Source organism: Dama dama, chromosome 18 (genome assembly GCF_033118175.1).
Source record: "Dama dama isolate Ldn47 chromosome 18, ASM3311817v1, whole genome shotgun sequence".
NCBI lineage: Eukaryota > Metazoa > Chordata > Mammalia > Artiodactyla > Cervidae > Dama > Dama dama.
This window is the reverse complement of record NC_083698.1, coordinates 61,898,797-61,921,526: the sequence shown is the minus strand read 5'-3', so window position 1 is coordinate 61,921,526 and position 22,730 is coordinate 61,898,797. Positions and strand designations below refer to the sequence as shown.

The window sequence follows — 22,730 nt, the reverse complement described above, 5'->3', positions numbered from 1 at the left end:
AAGAATAGAAACGATGACAAAAGAGGGAATCACTGAGAAATAAAGACCTCTTTGAAGTTGAAAAGGGATAGGCATGGACAGAGCTAGCTGTAGGTGAACGATTTGACCCAACTGTACCAGCCTCAAAGTCATTTCAGGTTTCTGGGAAGCTGTGTATACGGTTCTCGAAATAATAATCTTTTAATTATTTTCCCCAACAAAAGAGGAAAACTCCAAGTCCAAGAGAACTGACTTTGGGTTCCAACTTGGGCACAATTGCCTTGTCTTTAAATCCAGCTTGCTCCTAAATGGCAGGAGTGAACACCCTTCACATATTTCATGGTGGGAGGAAACCACCCACAGAACAAGTCATCCACAGACTGCTTGTTCCTCCCAACAGAGTGTTGACGGAACACTTTATTCCCCAGGCTCTGCCTCTACTTCACTGAATCATTTGAAATCTTTACAAGTGTTTGAGGGACTTTAATACTTGGACAGGGAGGAAGAGCAGAAGGGCATTCCTGGCTTGGGTTTGTTGTTTGAGTTTTTGAGTGGTATTCCAAACTTATGAGTAACAGGAACAATGTTTTATTCTTCTCACTTTTATAGTTTTGATCAATATAACTTTAAAATATTTTAAAAATGTGAGCTCCATTGGTCAAATATCAGTCTATGCAGGGGCTAGAAGCTGAGTAATCAACTTAGGAAATTATCTTATCTCATCCAATTCTCTCATATTATTCAAGAGGAAATTACATTCCAAGAAAACTTGAAACTACATGTCCAATATCATATACAAATTAACTATCTGTTGATTAATCATAATTTTTATGTTCCTGGTGATGAATCAATATCTTTCATCTGCTTGTTAGCTGTTGGAAGGCTCATAAGAGAATGTTAAAAAAAGGTATCTACTCAGATAGTTTTGGTCAAAATGGCAGAAAGTGGCATCAAGTGATGACAGAAAATTCTGCTTCAAAACGGTGATGTTATATGTATGTATGTGTGTATGTGTGCATATGCTGAAGTAGGAAATGGCAACTCACTCTAGTATTCTTGCCTGGAAAACCCATGGACAGAGGAGCCTGGTGGGCTACACTCCATGGGGTCACAAAAGAGTCAGACATGACTGATCAAGCATGCACATGCACATATGTATGTGCTTGAATATACATACAAAACTTTATCACTTTTAAAATTCATATCCATAATGTACTATTCCCTGATTATGTATCCCTATTTCTGATAAATTGTTTAACTGCTAAACCATTCTTAATGATTTCATAACCAGATTTTCTTTGATATTGTCAGTGCCTTGTTGGCAGTCATTCAATCATTAATTCAACAAACATACATTGAGTATCTTTTTCATGAATGGCATTTCATCTAGAGAGAGGGCAAGTCTTCCTGGAGCCCATGGCTCTATGTAGACTTCTCTTAAATCCTGCTACTAGCGAAGGCATTATATATGGAGAATGGAGGAGAGCAAGGCAAGCTTGAGATCCTATGAATGCTTGAACAGAGGCTGTGGTAACAAGGATCCATAGAGAGGCAGAGATCATGAGATCTCTTGTGAACCCAGAGTACCTTGTGGCTGTTCTTCATTATGAAGTTTTCTTCTTGACTACAAGGCTTTTTCAGAAGTGGTGGCCAAGGCTAGAGCAACAGCCTATAATTATAACCTTGAAATTAAATTCGTAGTTAAAGGAATTTCCAAACTCTGATATGAGCCTTTAACTAATCTCAGGGAAGTTTTCATACTCCTGGTCACATAATTATGTTATCCTCATACTCGTCAAACACATCTTCTTCTCAACTATCCAAACTAAGTAATCTCAAGATGACATGTGTTATCTACAAACTAAGGGTGTCAAATTTATATCCTATGAGAAAAACTACTGCATTGATTGGTGATTCATCTTCTTAACAGTTCTTGCCAGAACAATGAGAGGCAATATAGAAAAGAGAAGGAAAAAAAAAACCTGACCAATATGGAAAACTATTATTCTGTATACATTTTTCATTAAATTTTCCCAATAACCCTATGAAGTTATTATTTCACACTCATTACAAAGATGAGGAAATAGATTATCAGAAGAATTTGAAAATTTCCCCTAGGAAATGTCAGAAAAACAGCAGAGCTGATTAAAATTTGGAGTTATCTGACCTGAAGGCACTTGTTCTTTTAACCACATAGAATGTGAACTGAGAATGCTGGCTACACGAAAAATGCTGGCTACACCAACTGCATGTTCCTTTCCCAAATAACCAAGCAACAGGTAATAGTTAAAAGATTATTTACTCTGGGTAAAGTGCTGTGCTGGGATCTCTGAGGAATACAGAGATTTAAAAAAAGAAAAGGAAAATACAGTCCTTATTCCCCAGTATGAACAACCAGTTTGATCAGGCAAGATATTTGCATAGAGGTGCACAAGTTAAGTAACTTCAGAGGACAAGAATGTAATCATTATTGCTGCTCTGAGTATCAAATTATCTTATTTCACTGTGTGCTGAAGGCTTCACAGTGAAAACAGCCTGTATGGTTACTTTTGCTCAAGTGAAAGAAAATGTGATGTAAAACAACTGTATTAATAACAAAGCCAAAGTTTTCTCATTTTAACCATTTAAAAAATTTTGAAACCCTGATCACATTTCAGCACATTTCTTTTTGTCTCTTCAATTCTGTTTTTTTGTTTGTTTGTTTGTTTTATTTTGCTTTGTTCTTGCAAAATAGACTTCTTGATGCATATATAGCATCCTCTTGTTTGTGTGTTGTTAAAGTTGATAATATTAGGAATTTCCTGTGTTATACACATACAGATTAATGATAGAGTAATCAGAATACAAAGCTTCCCTGTGGTTCAGCAGTAAAGAATCTGCCTGCCAATGCAGGAGACGTAGGTTTGATCACTGGATCAGGAAAATGACCTGGAGAAGGAAATAACAACCCACTCCAGTATTATTGAGGCTTCCCTTGTAGCTCAGTTTGTAAAGAACCTGCCTGCAATGCAGGAGATCTGGGGTTCAATCCCTGGGTCAGGAAGAACCCCTGGAGAAGGAAATGGCAACCCACGCCAGTATTCTTGCCTGAAGAATCCCATGGACAGAGGAGCCTGGCGGGCTACAGTCCATGGGCTCACAAGAGTTGGACATGTCTTAGCGACTTAACCAATATTCTTAGCTGGGAAATCCCATGGACAGAGGAGCCTAGCAAGTTACCCACCATGGGGTCACAAAAGAGTGAGAGGACCTGGTGACTAAACAACAACAACAACATTGATCAGAAGATAAGGAGTCTGAAGAGAGAGAAGTATCTCTCAAACACAAAAGACAACGCAATCCAGAATGAGAATTCACTTTGGGTAAGTCAGAATTGGCAAGACCTAAATTCCAAGTGGTCCTGGGGACACAGGGTTTACTAGGGGAGTCAGTAGGGGCCACATGCCATAATTTCTGCCCTGTCAGTCCACTGGGCTATTTGAGCGGGCCACTTGATCTGTGGGGCTTCCTGGGTGGCTCAGCAGTCAAGAATCTGCCTGCAACGCAGAAGGCACAGATTCCATCCCTGGGTAGGGAAGACCCGCTGGAGGAGGAAATAGCAAGCTACTCCAATATTCTTGCCTGGGAAATCCCATAGACAGAGGAGCCTGGCAGGTTACAGTCCATGGGGTCGCAAAGGGTTGGACACGACTGAAGCAAATAAGCACCATGGTGCCTGATCTGTGTCCTTTTCCAAGAGACTGCCCTGGGGGTCAAGCCAGTGGATGATGCCAAAGCAAGGTCATTCAAGCATCAGAGAATACATTTCCAGAAGCAGATTTGTTTACTAACTGGGAAGGCATCCACTAAAACAGAGGGAAGAAAAAAATTTTTCTTTACAAATCAGTCCCTGACCCTTGTTTTTAGCAAGGGTTCCCACTTTTCTTGGCAAGCTTTTTCCTACTCTAAGGCCAAGTACAACTGAGCTGGCAGGGAGCATATCCTCACTGGCTGTGCAAGGCTGGTGGCTGAGGTCACACATGTCATTGTAGAAAGGAAATTAGGGGGTGTATGGATAAAGCAGCACCTTGATCTAAAGTTTTGATGACTTTTACAGTATTAGGCTTGAAAAAGTAGTCGATAGGTGAAAATTCCACTGTATAGGACAGAAGCAGCAATTTGAGATCAGAGCTGCTTAACACCTCCTGTTCCCACTACAAAGCAAAGTCTTTTTGCTACACAGAAACTGACTTTCAGCTAGGTCAATGAAGGAGCAAGATTACTTGGGGAATCTTACTGTTTTGTCATACATTAGTCTTTTCTTCAAACCCTGATCCTTTACTGAGTCTGATATTCCATGAATGTTGTTGAGCATGATTTGGGGGGTTTCCTCCTTGTGAGATTTTGCAGTGTCAAAGTTGACGCTTTTATTATTTTTCACACATACAAAATGCAAGGCATTGCCAGAGAGAACTTTTACTCAAAAGTCAAATAACTAAAATTAAATGTAGTTTCTAAATTTTATTTTGCCATATTATGGGTTCTAGCATATGAAATAATTCTATAGAGTTTAGAAATATAATCACCTCTGTAAAATTTCTGTCTTATGTTATCATTGAAATTTTTGTAAACACTTATTTTCTCCCAGAGGACATTCCTAAAGTTAACTTTCTAAAATTAGCTGGCTAAAATGCCCACCATTAATATAGATATTAACTGTCCACCCTCTGCCTTTATTTTTAATTAATTGAGATTTCTTAATCATTGCTTTTTAAACATAAAGTTAGCAGTCATCCCAAATAATTTTTGCAGTAATTTATTATTGCAACAATAATTGTATATTTATACAAGTGAACAATAGAATTTTAGTATATAAAGCATGTAAGAAGATTCTTATTGCCAATTGCTCATAGAATGCTCATCTATAATTAAATAACAATATTCATATGTTTATAATAATCTGAACAACTTGACTTATTAACACACTGGTTAGGAATGATTATCTCCATGTAATATTATCAGTGATTGTGCAGAAGTTTAGGGATTTAAGACACAATGCTGAAGTAGGTATTTGACTATTCAGTCATTTCTTTAAACTTGAAGAATAAACTAACACAATTTCAGGTAGATGCCTGGAAAGAATTTAGTCAAGTTTAATGGTTTTGTACTCTGGCTTTGTTACTTTAATTTTTTTAATGTTTTGTTTTGTATTAGGGTATAGCCAATTAATAATGTTGTGATAATTTCAGGTGAACAGCTCAGGGGTTCAGCCATACATATACATGTCTCCATTGTCCCCTAAACTCCCCTCCCTTCAGGCTGCCACATAACATTGAGCAGAGGTCCATATGCTATACAGTAGATCTTTGTTGGTTATCCATTTTAAATATAGCAGTGTGTACATGTCCACCCCAAACTCCCTAACTATCCCATTCTCCCATCCTTCCTCATCCCCAGCAACCATAAGTTCATCCTCTAAGTCAATGAATCTTTTTCTGTTTTGTAAGGAATTTCATTTGTATCATTTTTTGATTCCACGTATAAGGGATGTCGTGCTATGTTTCTCCTTCTCTCTCTGACTTTCTTCACTCAGTATGACACGGAGTGAAGGTCCATTCATGCTGCTGCTAATGACATTGCTTCATTCTTTTTAATGGTTGAGTAATATTCCATTGTATACACATACCATGTCTTCTTTATCCACTCCTCTGTCAATGGACATTTTGGCTGCTTTTATGCCTTGGCTATTGTAAACAGTGCTGTAATGAACATTAGGGTGCAAGTATACATTTGGATCATGTTTTTTTGCAGACATATGCCCAGGAGTGGGATTACAGGGTCATATGGTAGCTCTATATTTAGTTTTTTAAGGAACTTCCATACTGTTCTCCATAGTGGCTGTACCAATTTGCATTCTCATCAAAAAGTGTAAAAGGATTCCCTTCTCTTCACATCCTCTCTAGCATTTATTGTTTGTGGAATTCTTTTATGATAGCCATTCTGGCTGGTGTGAGGCTATATCTCACTGTAGTTTTGATTTGCATTTCTCTAATAATTGACAATGCCTAACGTCTTCCCATGTGCCCATTCACCATCTGTATATCTTATTTGGAGAAATGTCTATTTAGATTTTATGCCCACTTTTTTGAGTGGGTTGTTTGTTTTGATGCTGTTATAAACAGCATCATGAGCTGTTTGTAAATTTTGGAGACTAATCCCTTATCAGTCAGGGCTTCCCAGGCAGCGCTAGTGGTAAAGAACCTGCCTGCAAATGCAGGAGACATAAGTGACACGGGTCCTATCCTTGGGTGGAAGATCCCCTGGAGAAGGAAATGGCAACCCACTCCAGGATTCTTGCCTGGAGAATCCCATGGACAAGAGCCTGGCAGGCTACAGCCCATAGAGTCACAAAGAGTTGGACACTACTGAAGTGACTTAGCACAGCACAGCACAGCACCCTTATTGGTCACATCATTTGCAAATATTTTCTCCAAACCTGTGGGTTGTCTTTTTGTTTTGTTTATTGTTTCCTTTCCTGTGCAAAAGCTTTTGAGTTTAAGTAGGTCCCATGTGTTTATTTTTGTTTTTATTTCCATTATTCTGGGACAAAGATTGAAAAAGATACTGCTGTGATTTATGTCAGAAAGTGTTCTACCTATGTTTTTATCCAAGAGTTCTATAGTCTCCAGTCTCACATTTAGGGCTTTACTCCATTTGAACTTATTTTTGTGTATGAAGTTAAAGAATGACCTGATTTCATGTTTTTTACATATAGCTGTCCAGTTTTCCCAGCACCATTTGTAGAAGAGACTGTCTTTCCAACAATGTGTAGTCTTGCCTGCTTTGTCATATATTAATTGACCAGAGGTGCATGGGCTTATTTCTGGGTGTTCTATCTTGTTCCCTTAATCTATGTTTCTATTTTTGTGCCAGAACTATACTGTTTTGATGATAGTAGGTTTGTAGAGAAGTCTGAAGTCAAGGAGCCTGATTCCTCCAGTTCTGTTTTTCTTTCTTGAGATTGTGTTGACTATTTGGGGTCTTTTGTGTCTCTCTACAAATTTTGAGATTTTTTTGGTTCTAGTTCTGTGAAAGGTGCCATTGGTAATTTGATAGGAATTGCATTGAATCTGTAGATTGTCTTGGGTAGGATAGTCATTTTGACAATATTGATTCTTCTAATGCACAAACATGGTATATCTTTCCATCTGTTTATGTCTTCTTTGATTTCTTTCATCAGCATCTTATAGTTTTCAGAGTACAGGTCTTTTGCCACCTTAGGTAGGTTTATTCTTAGGTACTTTATTCTTTTTGAGGTAATGGTAAATGGAATTATTCTTGAATTTCACTTTCTGATCTTTTGTTGTTAGTATATAGAAATACAACAGGTTTCTGTGTATTAATTTTATAACCTGCAACTTTACCAAATTCATTGATGAGTTCTAGCAGTTTTCTGGTAGCATTTTTAGGATCTTCCATATGTGGTATCTTATAATCTACAAACAGTGACAGTTTAACTTCTTCTTTTCCAATTTGGATTCCTCTTACTTCTTTTTCTTCTCTGATTGCTGCACTTGCTGTTTTAATTTTGTACATATTTATTTAGCACCTACTATCTGCTAATTCAAATACTGATAACCAGCTAGTAAAGAAGGAGGCCCTTGTTCTCAATGGTCTGATAGTATGAAGATTTTAAACAATTTACAAAACTGCCCTAGGCTTCTGTCTCTTTTCTTACTCTGTCTCCTTTCTTATGATAGGAGATATTAATAAAGGTCATGATGATATTAATAAAGGCCAAATGAGGTGATGGGGACAGGCTATATTTCTTGTATCATGTGCATAATATATTTATTAATATCCCAATTGTCTCAACCACCCTTTAGGGCAGATGAGCATGAATCTGCATACTCAGTTGTGTCTGACTCTTTGCAGCTCTATAGACTGTAGCCCGCCAGGCTCCTCTGTCCAGAGGATTCTTCAGGCAAGAATAGTGGAGTGGGTTGCCATGCCCTCCTCCACAGGATCTTCATGACCTAGTGGTTGAACCTGTGTCTCCTGTATTGCAGGCAGATTCTTAACCACTTGAGCCATTGGGGAAGCCACACACACAGTTTAATAGTCATAGGAACATGTTTGGAGTCCAGAACCTGGGTTTGAATCCTGTTTGTTGTGTGACTTTGGGTATGCAATTTAACCCCACTGCTCTTAAATTTACTACAAAATTGTGACAATTAGATTATTTCTTTCAGGGAACTTGCTTGGATAAATGAGCCAGGCTCCCAGAAATTGTGAAGCTGGATCCATTCACTGGATTGTGAGCCCTCTGGTCCTCTCCCTCTTACTGAACCAAGCTTGGAAGCTGAACTTATTGCATCTAATTTGTTTGTGTGTGTGTGTGTGTGTGTGTTTTTAATTAGCATGCTGAATTACTCTCTTATGATGGAGGAGATGTCACACGGAGGCCAGGAAAAGAGCAGGAGAGACATATTGAAATCTACCAAGCAAGCATGGGCTCCCCTGGATGAGCAGCTGCCCCCTGGCTCTGAGGAGGAGGACCACAGTCTCACCACCCCCATGCTGGGTGAGGACAGGCCATCAGGGCTATTTGAAACCAACCTACTGTGAGTGGTGAAGGATGTGGAGCTTTGGGCTGGGGACAAATGATTTTGGAACAAGGACTTGACTGTGAAGATGCCAGTATTGCTGGTATGACAACCAAAAACTTTTATGAAATGCGCACATCTGACTTCACCTACAGACACTTAAAATACAAACCTTCTTAATGGAAACAGACCAACTAAAGAATGAATTCTGCTTCCTTCCCATCCAATGTCCCCTCATTCTAAGTCTCCTAGGACCCCAAAACTGTGGAGTTCATGTCAGTGACATGAGGCTTCTTGCAGGACATCAAACATCTTATTGAAAGGCTCTTATTTGCAGGTTTTTGCACACTGTGTTGCTACTAATTTTAATTGTTTAAAGAGTAATAAGTAAGGAAACATTTGTCTTTTCACTATGATTTCTTATTTGCTTGTTTGTGATGTTACTATTTGATGGCTTTTCTTCCTTGCCACCACCAATTTATTCTATCCCTTCACAGTAACTCAGTTGAAGACTAAGCACCTCCCATGTCCTTTTGGCCTTTTTGGTTCACCAGACACCTTGTGAGGGAGTAATTCGGGTATCTTACTGCTTCTTAGGATAAAGTCAGAGAAAATAAACCCAGAGTAACTTGTAACCACCCGGAAAGGAAGCAAATATTTACAGGAAAAACTGCTTTTATAGCCTTTCATTTTTGCCTCTTGACTAGTTTGTTGAGCCAGTGACAAAGATCCACCTTAAAAGACTGGTGCTTTTATAACACAGGGTGCCTTTGGCAATTCTGGGAATGTAGTGCAATTTGCCCTAGAATGAATGCAAATTTACTTTCTAACCTGGCAGAGAACTCCTTGCAAATAAACATCACTGGCTAGCTGCCTTAGGTAAATGTGTTCAGTAAGGAGAGTCTCCACATGATTCATACTCAACAAGGAAAGGCAAAAGTCTCCCATGCTTTTTCAGCCTTTGTATCATACCAGGTAATTTAAAAATTATTCTAACATCTCTTGCTCTTTTTTTCCTTTTAACATTTTCTTTCTCTTTAAGTTATAATCTTTTGGCAAGTTTATACTTTATTCTCAGGAAAAGCCAATTATGGAAAACAGGGAATTTTGCCTTGGGGGAAAAATGACTCTGCTTATAGAAACATGTGATTAAATACTAGGAAATGGACCTATTGGGTAGTGGCTAAATAATGGGGTGATATCTCTTCACCTGGTTATGCTTTGACTGACTGCTCTGTTTCTCATTTGCAGAAGATTCCAAACAAGAAATTATTCAGCAGTGGCTGGACTCTGGATTCTTGTAAGTGTTTCTTTATGCCCTTGCACAACCTTCTTGCAAAGATCCATGAAAACATGTGGGTAACCCTTCTGGGATAAGGTGTGACATGTAGGAATTTTCATTTTAACTGGGTGTTTGAAGGACTAATCTTTTATTGCAAAGGTTATATATCCACTTAAAAGTACAAAATAGAATAATACTATTTCAGTCCCCTAGCTGTTCATTGATTTCTTCAAGTCCTCTTGTCATAAAGCTTAGCTCTTCATTTACTCTGGTCTGTTTAATTAAAAAGTAATTTAGCATAACTTTGTTGTTTGACTCACAATACTTTTGTTTCTTTATAGTGTCTCTGTAAATGAAAATTTTCAGCCAGTCGTCGACCACATTGGTAAGACAAGAGAACCCAGAAGCAGTTATGCTTTGTGTACCTGAGTAGATGTATTAAAATGTTTGTTTGACTAAATCTTTTAAAAATGAGAATTATCAGAGCTTCCTAGAAATGAAACAGATCTTGGAAACCATTCAGCTCAATCACTTTGTGTAATAGGTAAGACAAGTTCAGAAAGGATAGGTGTTATCAAGCAGCAGATCGGGGACTGGAAACCAGAACTCTTGCCCATATTGTTAGCTCAGACTCTTAACAGAAAACTTGCTGGGTCTGTAAAGACATTTTGCAAGGATGTGATTATGGAAATGAAACTGTTTAATATTTCCTTACACTGTATTGCATTTTTATTTCTAAATCTAGTTTCTACCCTTCAGTCTTAAAATTATATCTTCTCTTTCTAATGATGCATTTGTTCTCAAAAACAACAAATGACTGAATTCTAGAGCAAACAGTGCACATATCAAGTATGTATTTCTGAGGCAGAAAATGTGGCACACTTGTTACATTGAGATTTGATAAGAACATTATAAGAAGAAAAAGAAATTTATCTACAAGTCTCACAGTTTCCATCTTCACTAAATCAAATATGGTATTTCCTAGAATGTAAGACCCCTCAATTGTAAAATGCACCCACATTTTAAGTACCACTCAGATAAGAAAACAAAACAACCATCCATGTCGATTATAATTAGGCATTATAATAGGCCACGTTGACTACCAGACACATCCTGATTTCATAGTTGTTAAAATGTGAAAAAAAAGTGTGTTTTAAAATTGATGAAATGCCCTAAATAACGTATGTAAAAATGACATAAAACAAAAATTTAATGATTAGAGGGAAAATTATTAGTCTAATTGTTACTTACTTGGCTGGTTTTAATTATTTCACTTTCTTCACTGCCATTTAAATTAAGATTGACAATTTGCTACAAGCCAGTTTAAATTTCAGAATTTTTACTTTAAAATCTAGGTATATCATTAAAATTTCTTCCTTCTCCAAGCTTATTTTTTTTAAATATGAAAGTTTCATGATGCCAAAATCTCTAAAGATGCTTGCCAATAAGTTGAATTTAAGTACCTTTGTTATTGATAGTTCATTCTCAAGAAAAGACAAGAAGCTAAGAAATATAGCCAGCATTTCAGATCCCTCTGATATTTCATCTTTCCCAGTTTTTAGTGGGAGGTCTGGCAACCAGTTCTGGGGTTGTCAGTAACTATATTAGAAGCTTCCCTTCCCAGGAATTAAGACAAATCATGGCCCTTCCTCCTCTGAATCAAGTCAATGAAATAAAGGCATGAAGTGAAGACCTGGAGGAAAGAAGGGGTAACAAAATGACTCTCAGATCAGACACACACAGTTTCTATTTCCCGGGGTCTTTATCTTTAGTGAGGTTTTTAATAATAATGGAACAGCTTCTTATAAGTTTAACTGAGCCGTCACTTTTACAAGACCCTTCCTCATCTATCATATTTTAAGCTCAGTAACCTAGCAAGGCTGGTGTTCATCTATGTTTCACAGGTGAAGAATCTGAGAGGTCAAGTGCCACAATTTTTAGTCACAGCTGGTTAGAGGTGGGCAGAGGAGCCTGCAGGCAGGCAACCTCTCAGCCCCTCTGTGTGCTGGTTTTGCCACAATGAGCTCAAGCATCCCAAGTCTAGGGAAGCCAAACACTGCACCAGGAAGTGGAAACTACAACAGTAGTAGCAGAAACTGGAGACCTGAAGGTCATGAGGAGTGTTTCAGAGAGAAAACTATTGTGAAACCAAAAGGAACTGAAGTAGAGAAAAGAAAGGAGTCTCTGCTGGAGCGGAAATCCTGAAAAAACTCCCATAATCCCACTATGATGTAGAGTGGTGCGTTCATTCTTAGGGCAGCCATAAACAATTACCACAGAATTGGTGGCTTAAAAACAGAAATTCATTCTCTCACAGTTATGAAGGCTGAAGGTCTGAAATAAAGTGTCAGCAAGGTTATTCTCTCTCTGAAGGCTCTAGGGAAGAGAGCTACCCAGTCTCTTTCTCGTGGCTCCCATCAACCTTGGCGTCCCTTTCATCCTTGCATCCTCCGCCTCTATCTTCACATGCTGACTTTCCCCACTGAGTCGTCTCCTCTTCTCTTAAGGACACCAGTCATTGGATTTAGGGTTTAAGCCTCATCTTTATCCAGTATGACCTCACCTTTACTAATTATATCTGCAGAGACCCTGTTTCTAGATAAAGGATATCTTCTGAAGTGAAATTTCAAATACTGAAGTGAAATTTGGGTGGATACTATTCAACCAACTACAAGTAGAAATCATTCTGCTGTTTGCTTCTCTCAGTGATAATTCTAAGGCTTTCTTCACTAAAGTAGCAACAACATCCAAGTGCCTGCTTATCTTTCAGGTGACCCCGTACCTCCCATGGAAAACAGTTTAGTGGGCCTCAGATAAAATGAAGAAGTGGAATAAGGTTTCAGTGGCCCTGTTGCTGATTTCCTCCTCTGTCTTGAGATGGCCAAGGTCAGGTCTTGGCTTCTTATGGTGATTCTTTGGTTTTCATGATGTTCTGTGGCTCCCTAAATTCTAATTTTTATTCAGCTGGAATCTGGTTGGCCCATCTTGTTCACCACCGTTATGCTAGGGAAAGCCCCCTAACCCTTGGCAGTTCAGTGTCTTCAGTAAAACTCGGAGGGGAAAGAAATTAATACATGTCAAGGGCACACAGGCTAGGTACTCTATATGCATATTATCTCACTTACCAGAACCATCTTCTGAGGTGGATATCACCATTATTAACTTTTGCAAAGAGGTAAATGAAGCTCAGGAAGGTTAAGTAACTTGCTCAAAGTAACCAGTCAGGAGGAAAGTGAGTTGAGATTTGAACATGGGTCTGTCTGACTCTGTAGCCACATTGCCTCTCTAAACTATAGAATGAATTACTGTCCATGTTATACATGGATGCCCCTGGGAGTATCCTGGGAGGAAAGCTCTGCATCAGCATCCCTGCTGGAAAAGTCAAAGCATGAGCAGAGTGGGTCAGCTCCCTGGCAACCACTTCCCCTTCCAGCTCTTCTGACTCTTGTACCAGCTTTCAGGGCCACAACTCAGTTCTCTTGAATTTAATTTTTTTAAAGTGGGACAATGCTAATTTTTAAATGTCAATCAAGTATCTGTAGAAATACAAAATGGCCACATCTGGATCTTAAAATTAAAATAAAAAAGATGCATCAAAGAATTTTCTGGCAAGTCATAAGTCATTCTACCTTAACTCTAGAAATTTTAAATTATAAGAAACTAAGCTCTTAGAGGGACCTAATGAAACTTAAAAGCTTTTGCACTACAAAGGAAACTATAAGTAAGGTGAAAAGACAGCCCTCAGATTGGGAGAAAATAATAGCAAATGAAGAAACAGACAAAGGATTAATCTCAAAAATATACAAGCAACTCCTGAAGCTCAATTCCAGAAAAATAAATGACCCAATCAAAAAATGGGCCAAAGAACTAAACAGACATTTCTCCAAAGAAGACATACAGATGGCTAACAAACACATGAAAAGATGCTCAACATCACTCATTATTAGAGAAATGCAAATCAAAACCACAATGAGGTACCATTACACGCCAGTCAGGATGGCTGCTATCCAAAAGTCTACAAGCAATAAATGCTGGAGAGGATGTGGAGAAAAGGGAACCCTCTTACACTGTTGGTGGGAATGCAAACTAGTACAGCCGCTATGGAAAACAGTGTGGAGATTCCTTAAAAAACTGGACATAGAACTGCCATATGACCCAGCAATCCCACTTCTGGGCATACACACCGAGGAAACCAGATCTGAAAGAGACACGTGCACCCCAATGTTCATCGCAGCACTGTTTATAATAGCCAGGACATGGAAGCAACCTAGATGCCCATCAGCAGATGAATGGATAAGGAAGCTGTGGTACATATACACCATGGAATATTACTCAGCCATTAAAAAGAATTCATTTGAACCAGTCCTAATGAGATGGATGAAGCTGGAGCCCATTATACAGAGTGAAGTAAGCCAGAAAGATAAAGAACATTACAGCATACTGACACATGTATATGGAATTTAGAAAGGTGATAACGATAACCCTATATGCAGAACAGAAAAAGAGACACAGAAATACAGAACAGACTTTTGAACTTTGTGGGAGAATGTGAGGGTGGGATATTTCAAAAGAACAGCATGTATACTATCTATGGTGAAACAGATCACCAGCCCAGGAGGGATGCACGAGACAAGTGCTCCGGCCTGGTGCACTGGGAAGACCCGGAGGAATCGGGTGGAGAGGGAGGTGGGAGGGGGGATCGGGATTGGGAATACATGTAAATCCATGGCTGATTCATATCAATGTATGACAAAACCCACTGGAAAAAAAAAATAATAATAATAATAAAAAAAAAAAATTAAAAAAAAAAAAAAGAAAAAGAAACTAAGCTCTTAGAAAATTGACATGAATAAGGAACTAATCCTTAATAGTTTATAAATTCTTTTTTTTTCCTGAGGCTCACTAAGTTTCTGATCTCTATACATTTCAGTCTCAAAAGTGATAATAATGCTGATTATTATGAGTAATAATTATCATATATCGAGTGCTTATTGCATATTTGAAAACTATTGTGACGTACTCCTCAAACAAGGTGATTGATTAATTTCATTAAATACTGAAGAAACAGACACTCAGTAAAGTTGAGAGATTTTCCCAAAACCACTTAAAGCCAAAGAGGTGGAAACATGATTTGAACTCAAGTCTGTTTGATTTCGAAGTTTATGCTCTTCTTACCAGAAACCAGTATACTGCATACTGGTATAAATCTATGGCCATTAATTTTCTCCCTAGACTTTCCTTATTTCTGTGAACCAAGCTTGGATAGCAAAAAGGGACACTTCCTAAATTTAGGATTTTTTTATACTGATAAAACCTTATTTCATTTACACTTGAGGTACACAAAGATTTTTTAATTATTAATTTTAAAAAAAGTATAGAGGAAGATGTAAAAAGGTACTCTGAATTAATCTATAAATAACTCCTATAACTTAAATTTGCCTCAGGTTTCTTCAGCCTGTGGGTACACATCACATTACAATGAAATTAGTACACCAATTCTGAGAGATCATTGCCTTTATCTTAGTGTCACAGGGTCCATTGTAAAGTATCCCCTGTAAATATTAGTATTTCTGGGAGCCAACAGAAGATGCCTCACATATTTTTATGAAAGAGTTGACTTCCACTGTCACTGCTGCTACTCTAACAGAATTTCCTGGGTGTCAACATATGGACAATTCATGTCTCATCACTTCCTAAGTGTCTGTTCTTCTTGTGTTCCTCTGGTGTTCCAATTCTTACAGAATTAATGGAGACAGTCTTTTCTATTACACTGCATGTGCTGACCTGGGTAGCATGACTGATGTTCTGGGTCACACAAAACTCATGATGGGAATCAACTTTCAGCTTCTCCCTGCAACCCATATCTTTCTTTGAGTCTTAGACTTAGTCTGGAGACTAGAGAACAAATATGCTATCAACTCCATTTCCATGACCTTAAGCACAAAAAACTTCTGATAAATTCCCTTTTATTCCATTCTCCAGTTATTTAACAAATATGCATAGACTGCCTCCTATAAACTGGATACTTCATTAATATTGGATATGCTGAAGAAAAAAGATGCAGTGGAGATAGACACAATAAACAAATAAATATATAATATGCCAGGAGTATAGACAATGAGGTTAAATGTCTGATAAAGTACCTTTGAGCAGCTACCTGAACAAAGTGAAGGGGTGTGACATTTGCTTATTTGTAGGATGAACTGTTCAAGGCACATGAGGCAGAATGTGCAAAGGCCCTGGGATGGGAATGTGCTCTCTGTATTCTAAGAATAGCAAGGAGGCCTAAATGGTTGCAGCTAAGTGAGCAAGGAATACAACAAAGAGCTATGAGTTAAAGAACTATTCAGAGGTCACATAATTTAGGGCTATATCCCTGTAAAAATCTTTTACTCAGAGGGAAAATGTTTTATACAAAAACATTTGTATAATGTTTTATACAAAGTAGTGGCATAGCTTTGGTTCTTTTTAATAGGACAGCTGTAGTGGCTACTTGGAAAATAAATTCTGTTGGAGAAAAGGTGAAACCAGGGAGCCCCGTTAGAAGGCTAAGGAAATAACATATGGAAAAGAGGATGAGGGCATAGACCAGGGCAATAGCAAATGTTGCAGAGAATACTGTTAGATTCTGGATATATTTGGAATATAGGTAGGATAGGATATGCTTGTGGATGTAGAATATAAAAGAGAGAAAGAAAAGCCAAGGATGACCACAGTGAATTTCGCCCAAGCATTTGGGCAGAATGCATGGTCATTTACTGGAATGGGAAGAACATAGAAGAATCAGGCTTGAGGTAAGAGATGCAATTTTAGGCATGCTATGATTCAAATACCTAATAGAAACCCAAAGAGGTACTAATAAATAGGGATACATTACAAATTGGAAATGTACAAATTGGAAATGTACATGTACAAATTGGAAATACAAATCTCAAGTTCAGGGGGAAAGTCCAGGAATTAATAGATAACTGTTCGGGTCTAGATGGCATATAGATGATGATAACCCAGAAGTTCAAATAAGGTCACCAAGCAAGTGCATAGAGACAGAGAAGAAGCCTGAGAGATATGGAAAAACCAGCAAGGGAGGAAGATGAGGAGAAGGTCATGAAGTAAAACAAAGAGAAAGAGAAAAGTGTCTGGAAGATGAGTAAAGTTAAGGTGTCAAGGAGGGAATGATCAACACTGTCAACTGTAATTAACAGGTTATATATGATGAGGAATGAGAAATGGCCATTAGGTTTGGCAATTAGGTCACTGGTGACCTTGAAAAGAGCTATTTCAGAGGAATGGTTGGGGAGAAAGGCTGGTTATACTACCTTCAAGTGAAAAATGGGAAGTGGAAACAGAAAAGTATTTGGAGGAGTGATGAGGTAAAAGGGAACAGTGACTAAAATGATAGCTGGAGGAGAGGTGGAGACAGAAGAAGATGTTCTTTTTCTGGGGATGAGAGCTGTTGCAGCCAGGTGTGTTGGCTGATGGGAATGATCCAGTGACCAAGATGTACTGAGGTAATTGTGACACTTTCCCTGGCTTCCCAGAGCCATCAGCAGAGCCTGGATCTCCCCTCTTGGACCTTGTCTCTTGAGGCTTTGAAGTCTGTTTCATTGAAACACTGCTTACTCAGGTTCACTTACTGATAGAAATCATTTGGGCTTCTCCTTTTATGAAAATTACCTTAAGGACCTTGCCCCTTCTTTCCATATGAATATCAAGAATTACAAAAAGTTGGACATCTACCCATACTACTTACATCCCAAGTCTTCTCAAAGGATGGTTTTGTACTTTCTGCCCTGTCTTCTGACAAACATTAGGGCATATTAGCGGAGTGGTCCCGCAGTCTCCTTTTTATGTATCTTCAGGGAACCATCTGATCAGGGCACATGGATAACTTACAGGAAAGAGCCTCATGGGCATCCTTCAGTTTCTTTCTCTTTTTCCTTTCTAAGAACCACCATCAATGGGCGCAGACTAACTCCTCTTGGTCACCAGCTTCACAAGCAAACAAGTCAGATTCTTAGCTTGAGCTCCATAAGGATCCACAGACCTTCCTTTAACCACTGACACAGTACAACATTCAGATCCTCTTTGAGGTCACTGGTGGTGCTACAGGAATCATGGTCATGGATGTTAAGGGTCCTCTTCTTAGGCTGCTGACTCACCCTTACTCCCAGATTCCACTGTAAAACTGTGTATAAGAAAGCTTGGAGAGAGGAGCTGATGTGTGGCAAACCCAGGGCCATACAGAGAACAAATCCGACATCAGCTCTGTCTGCCTGCCTGTGGAGCACGCCATCCTGATGCTACAAGGGCAGACGCGTACACCAAAAGCATGAGCTGACATGTAGTTTTATATATCATGTTCTTGTTTAATAACACATCCACACATATCTGCGAGTGAAAAAACTAGAGCCAACTTCAACAGCACGAGACAGGTTCTGTCAAAGTTCGGCTCAGTGCCATAGATTACACGATGGGTGCTTAATTCATTTATCATTTTTACTATTTAGCCATTTCTTCACTGTTTCTCAGAGAGGCCCCTGAAGAGTAAACCTATCCCTTTCCAGAGGAATTTTTTAAATAATAAGAACTTGCTAACTCAAGTTCTAAATTTGTGATCTATATTATAGGAATAGGTTAAAGTAAATCCAGTGAAACATAATAGATGTTCCCTTTGAAAACATTATTAGAAAATGTGTTAGAGATGAACATATTGAAAAATAATGCTTTTCAAATGAAAGCATTCAAAGCAGAGAATCGTGCAAGGTGAAGGATGCAAAGATGTAAAATATATGACTCCTGCTCTCAAGTATGTTACTCTGACTTTTCAGGGCCATTACAGTATGAATATAACCTATACCAATTTTCTACAAGACTGTCTAGTCTTATCTCCTCTCATTACATCCCTAGTCCATTCTCTTTCTTCATCCAGTTCTTCCTGTCTTAAAGTCTTTCCTGTTTTGTTTACCTCTTGTTCTTCTTTTGAGATCTTACCCAAGTCCCATGTCCTCTGTAAGGCCCTTCCTGACATCTGCCCCCAAGAGACTCAAACTGTCTTCTGAACACCAGTCACAACCATCATGGGTTCTATGCTTATGACACTGGGCTTGTACCACCTCAAATTAGTAAGATATGATCAGTTTTATTAACAAAATTATAAAGATCACTGAGGCAAGAATCATCTCTAACACAGCAGATTTCCCTAAACCTAGTCAGCAAAAAGATATCTTAGTAAAAACTGGTCCATAATAAAGATGATTTATTCAGATTGGGAAATCTCCAAAGAAAAGGTGAGACCCGAGCTAGTCAACCCAAGAGAGGTACAGTTTTGCAAAAATAAGGAGACAAAACATGATAACGTCATTTCCTGGAACCAATAGGAGCTTGAACAAAGGCACAGAATGAGAAGCAAACTGAGTGTGTGCAGGAAAGCATGCAGAAGATGATACAACTAGAGAAATGGTCTCATGCTAGAGAGCAAAGGGAGAAATTTTTCTGTCAAATAGGGTGTGATCAGTTTATAAATACCTTCAAATCCAGAAAGAGAGTATCACCCTTTCTTAGCACAGACATGGCAAAGACATATCTCAGGTTCCAGGGAAAGGATGGGTAGTGCAGCTGGGGTCTGTGTTGAGTAGAATTGTGAAGCCATATCTTTGTTCACCTGAATAGAGGGTCATGAATAATAACTAATAACTCCACTGGTGTTGCATTGGGGAACTGAAGCAGGTGTTTCACATTTGCCATCTCTATTGTAATGAGTTATGAACAGTTTCTGAGAAGAGAAATGACGGATTCCAGTGTTCATCCTGGCAATGGGAAGAGGGTGCATGCTTTGGGAAGAAGCTAACCTCAGGCTTGAGGTGATGAGGGCTTGGGCTGTGTGTCAGCAGAGGAATAGAGAAGAGTCCACAGCATCTGTAAAATAAACAACTATCTGGTTGAACAGAAGCATAGCATCACAACTAGCTTTAAAGTTCTGAGCATGAGGGTCAGGGAGAATGTCAGAGTCTCTTCTTTGTAAGAAAATAGTTTAATAAATTGCCAGCTGAGGCAAACAAACCCTTTAAAGTGCCTCTACTATCTTGGTCACGCAGGAGTTAAATATACAGAGAGCTGCAGAATGTTATTATTTTAGAGCCCTGTGAAAATGTAATTTGATTAGTCTATTGGACGATATTCCAAAGAACCAAATGTCTTCCATGAATCAGTCAGAAATGCTTAGGAAAACCAAAATAAAAAATGCTTTCCAAGCCAATAAAGGTGCTAATTAGTGCCTTCTGCATATCTCACTACATCTTCTCCAGTAATACATTTTGCAGGGTTAAGTGCAGTGTCTGCTGCTTCAGATGGCAGAAGTCCACCTAACAGTAGGGAGGATGGCTGGAGACTCAAGTATCTGAAAGGGAAGCAGAACAGGCGTTTTAACCCATGCAATGGGATGTATTCAGTAAAGCAGGGAAATTTTTTTCTCACTTTAATTTTCCTTCAGCTCAACCCTTAGGGATCTTGAAAATAGGAGGACCTCAATTTTTTCTTTGTTGCCTCCTTGCCTTTATAGAGTAAAATCTGGTTTTAAAAACCTAACAAGAGTACTATCTTGGAAGGACAAAGAAATGGAGAAAATATAGAACCAAACAGACAGAGAAGCAGCCAGAACTGAGGAAGCCCAGCAGTAAAAAGTCTTCCCAGGTGGCACTAGTGGTGAAGGACCCGCCTACCAATGCAGGAGATGTAAGAGATGGGAGTTCAATCCCTGGGTCAGGAAGATCCTCTGGAGGAGGAAATGGCAACCCACTCCAGTATTCTTGCCTGGAGAATCCCTTGGACAGAGCTGCCTGGCGGAATTCAGTCCATGCAGTCACAAGAGTCAAACAGAACTCAGCAACTAAACCACCGCCAGCAGCAGGCTTATGTGGTGAACACGGGCCCATCTGTAATAGTCCCACTTCTTCTACCTGCAGAAGCTTTGAGGAACACTTTCTAACAGGAGCAGTTTGTTTGTCCCATGATGGCATTCCCTGGGTGTCAAATTCATGCTCTGATTAGAGGTCCCAGACTCCAATGCTTCCAGAAGACAGGCAGGTGGGTGCTAATGAACCAGGCAGACTGGGAGAGACCAGAGAACTGCAGAGCACGTCGTCTAACAGAGAGGCTGCCCTGAAGAGAACTGCACTGGGGCTGCTGGACCTTCTGGGTCTTAATGAAAGTCTAGCAATCCCAATGCTGCTGAGAACTAGACTACCAGGTTCTGTCTCATTATTGAAAACAGGCAAAAATGCAAGGGGCAGACCCTAACAACCCTGTCTTCAGGTTCCAGGAAATTTACTTTATAAATCAATGAAGTGGAAAACAAAAACAAAACTAAAACCAAAAAGCCCTCAAACAGGCATAGAATAATCGTCTCACACTGTCCTGTGCAAGTTTCAACTGTCTGGGTCCAAACACTGGGAAGGCCAGTTGCCGCTTCCACAGTCACCACAGGAAGTAAACACATAATAACACTGAAAATGCCCCTTGGTCTCCTAGGACACAGGGAGCCCCGAGGATGCAACATGGAAATGAAGCCGGTGAAGTCAATTAATTTCTGATCATTGTATTATAATTTTAAAAATCAGGCTTATTTAGTGAGTTTAAATCTGAGCTTGGCAGCAGAGAAGTCTACACATCTGAATATATTGGATAGAGATTGATGTTTGTGTCATTTTAAACAAGATCAATATGAAAGAGGATGATGAGTCTAACAAAAGATGTAAAAGCTATATCTGAACATTAGTGAGAGTGGGGTTCAGGTAAGGAGAATCAAACATCTTGCCCAGCCCATCAGCAATATCTGGGCCTTAAAGGGAACCGTAAAGCGGAAGGAAAGAAAGCCTTTCCCCTGCTGATGCTATAACTGTGTAAGGCTTTCATGTGTGTGTCATCAGACCATAAAACTCCCCCACTGTGAACGAGCAGGTCCACTTTGCACATTCCCTAGAAAATATGTTATCTTTAGGAGCTCCTTTTCCCCTGTGGGGCTTCCCTGGGTTTCCTGGCAGCCAGATCAGTCCTGAAGCTGGACAGCAGAGCTGCAGGGTGTGATCTGTGGAACATGGCCAGTAAATCTGTGTGGACACTAGAATCCCATGAAGAAGCCCTGGGTGAAAGGACGTGGAAGTTTCTGGATGACTTAGATTTTCTACGGGGCTACAGTTTTTGAAACAGTGGAACTAGTGTCAGACTTTATGTTTTTGGGCTCCAAAATCACTGCAGGTGGTGATTGCAGCCATGAAATTAAAACACGCTTACTCCTGGAAGGAAAGTTATGACCAACCCAGATAGCATATTAAAAAGCAGAGACATTACTTTGCCAACAAAGGTCCGTCTAGTCAAGGCTATGGTTTTTCCAGTAGCATGTATGGATGCGAGAGTTGGACAGTGAACAAAGCTGAGCACCGAAGAATTGATGCTTTTGAACTGTGATGTTGGAGAAGACTCTTGAGAGTCCCTTGGACTGCAAGGAGATCCAACCAGTCCATCCTAAAGGAGATCAGTCCTGGGTGTTCATTGGAAGGACTGATGTTGAACCTGAAACTCCAATACTTTGGCCACCTCATGCGAAGAGTTGACTCATTGGAAAAGACCCTGATGCTGGGAGGGATTGGGGGCAGGAGGAGAAGGGGACAACAGAGGATGAGATGGTTGGATGGCATCACCGACTCGATGGACATGAGTTTGGGTAAACTCCAGGAATTGGTGATGGACAGGGAGGCCTGGCGTGCTGCGATTCATGGGGTCGCAAAGAGTCGGACACGACTGAGCGACTGAACTGAACTGAACTGAACAGCTTTTGAAAATGCAACAAGGCTGTGCTAACTCTTTTCATCAATACCTGAAAATGGGTC

The 22,730-nt window shown here is 39.4% G+C and overlaps 1 protein-coding gene across 1 annotated transcript in view; it reads left to right on the top strand.

Annotated features, from left to right (window-relative positions):
• The window catches only part of ITPRID1 (ITPR interacting domain containing 1), a 111,258-nt gene that overhangs the window by 20,566 nt on the left and 67,962 nt on the right, over positions 1-22,730 (top strand). The window contains exons 3-5 of the mRNA XM_061166536.1: positions 8,379-8,542; positions 9,816-9,864; positions 10,188-10,231. Of these exons, the coding sequence (XP_061022519.1) occupies positions 8,380-8,542; positions 9,816-9,864; positions 10,188-10,231 (256 nt within the window). The 5' untranslated portion in view covers position 8,379. The remainder of the gene's footprint in view (positions 1-8,378; positions 8,543-9,815; positions 9,865-10,187; positions 10,232-22,730) is intronic.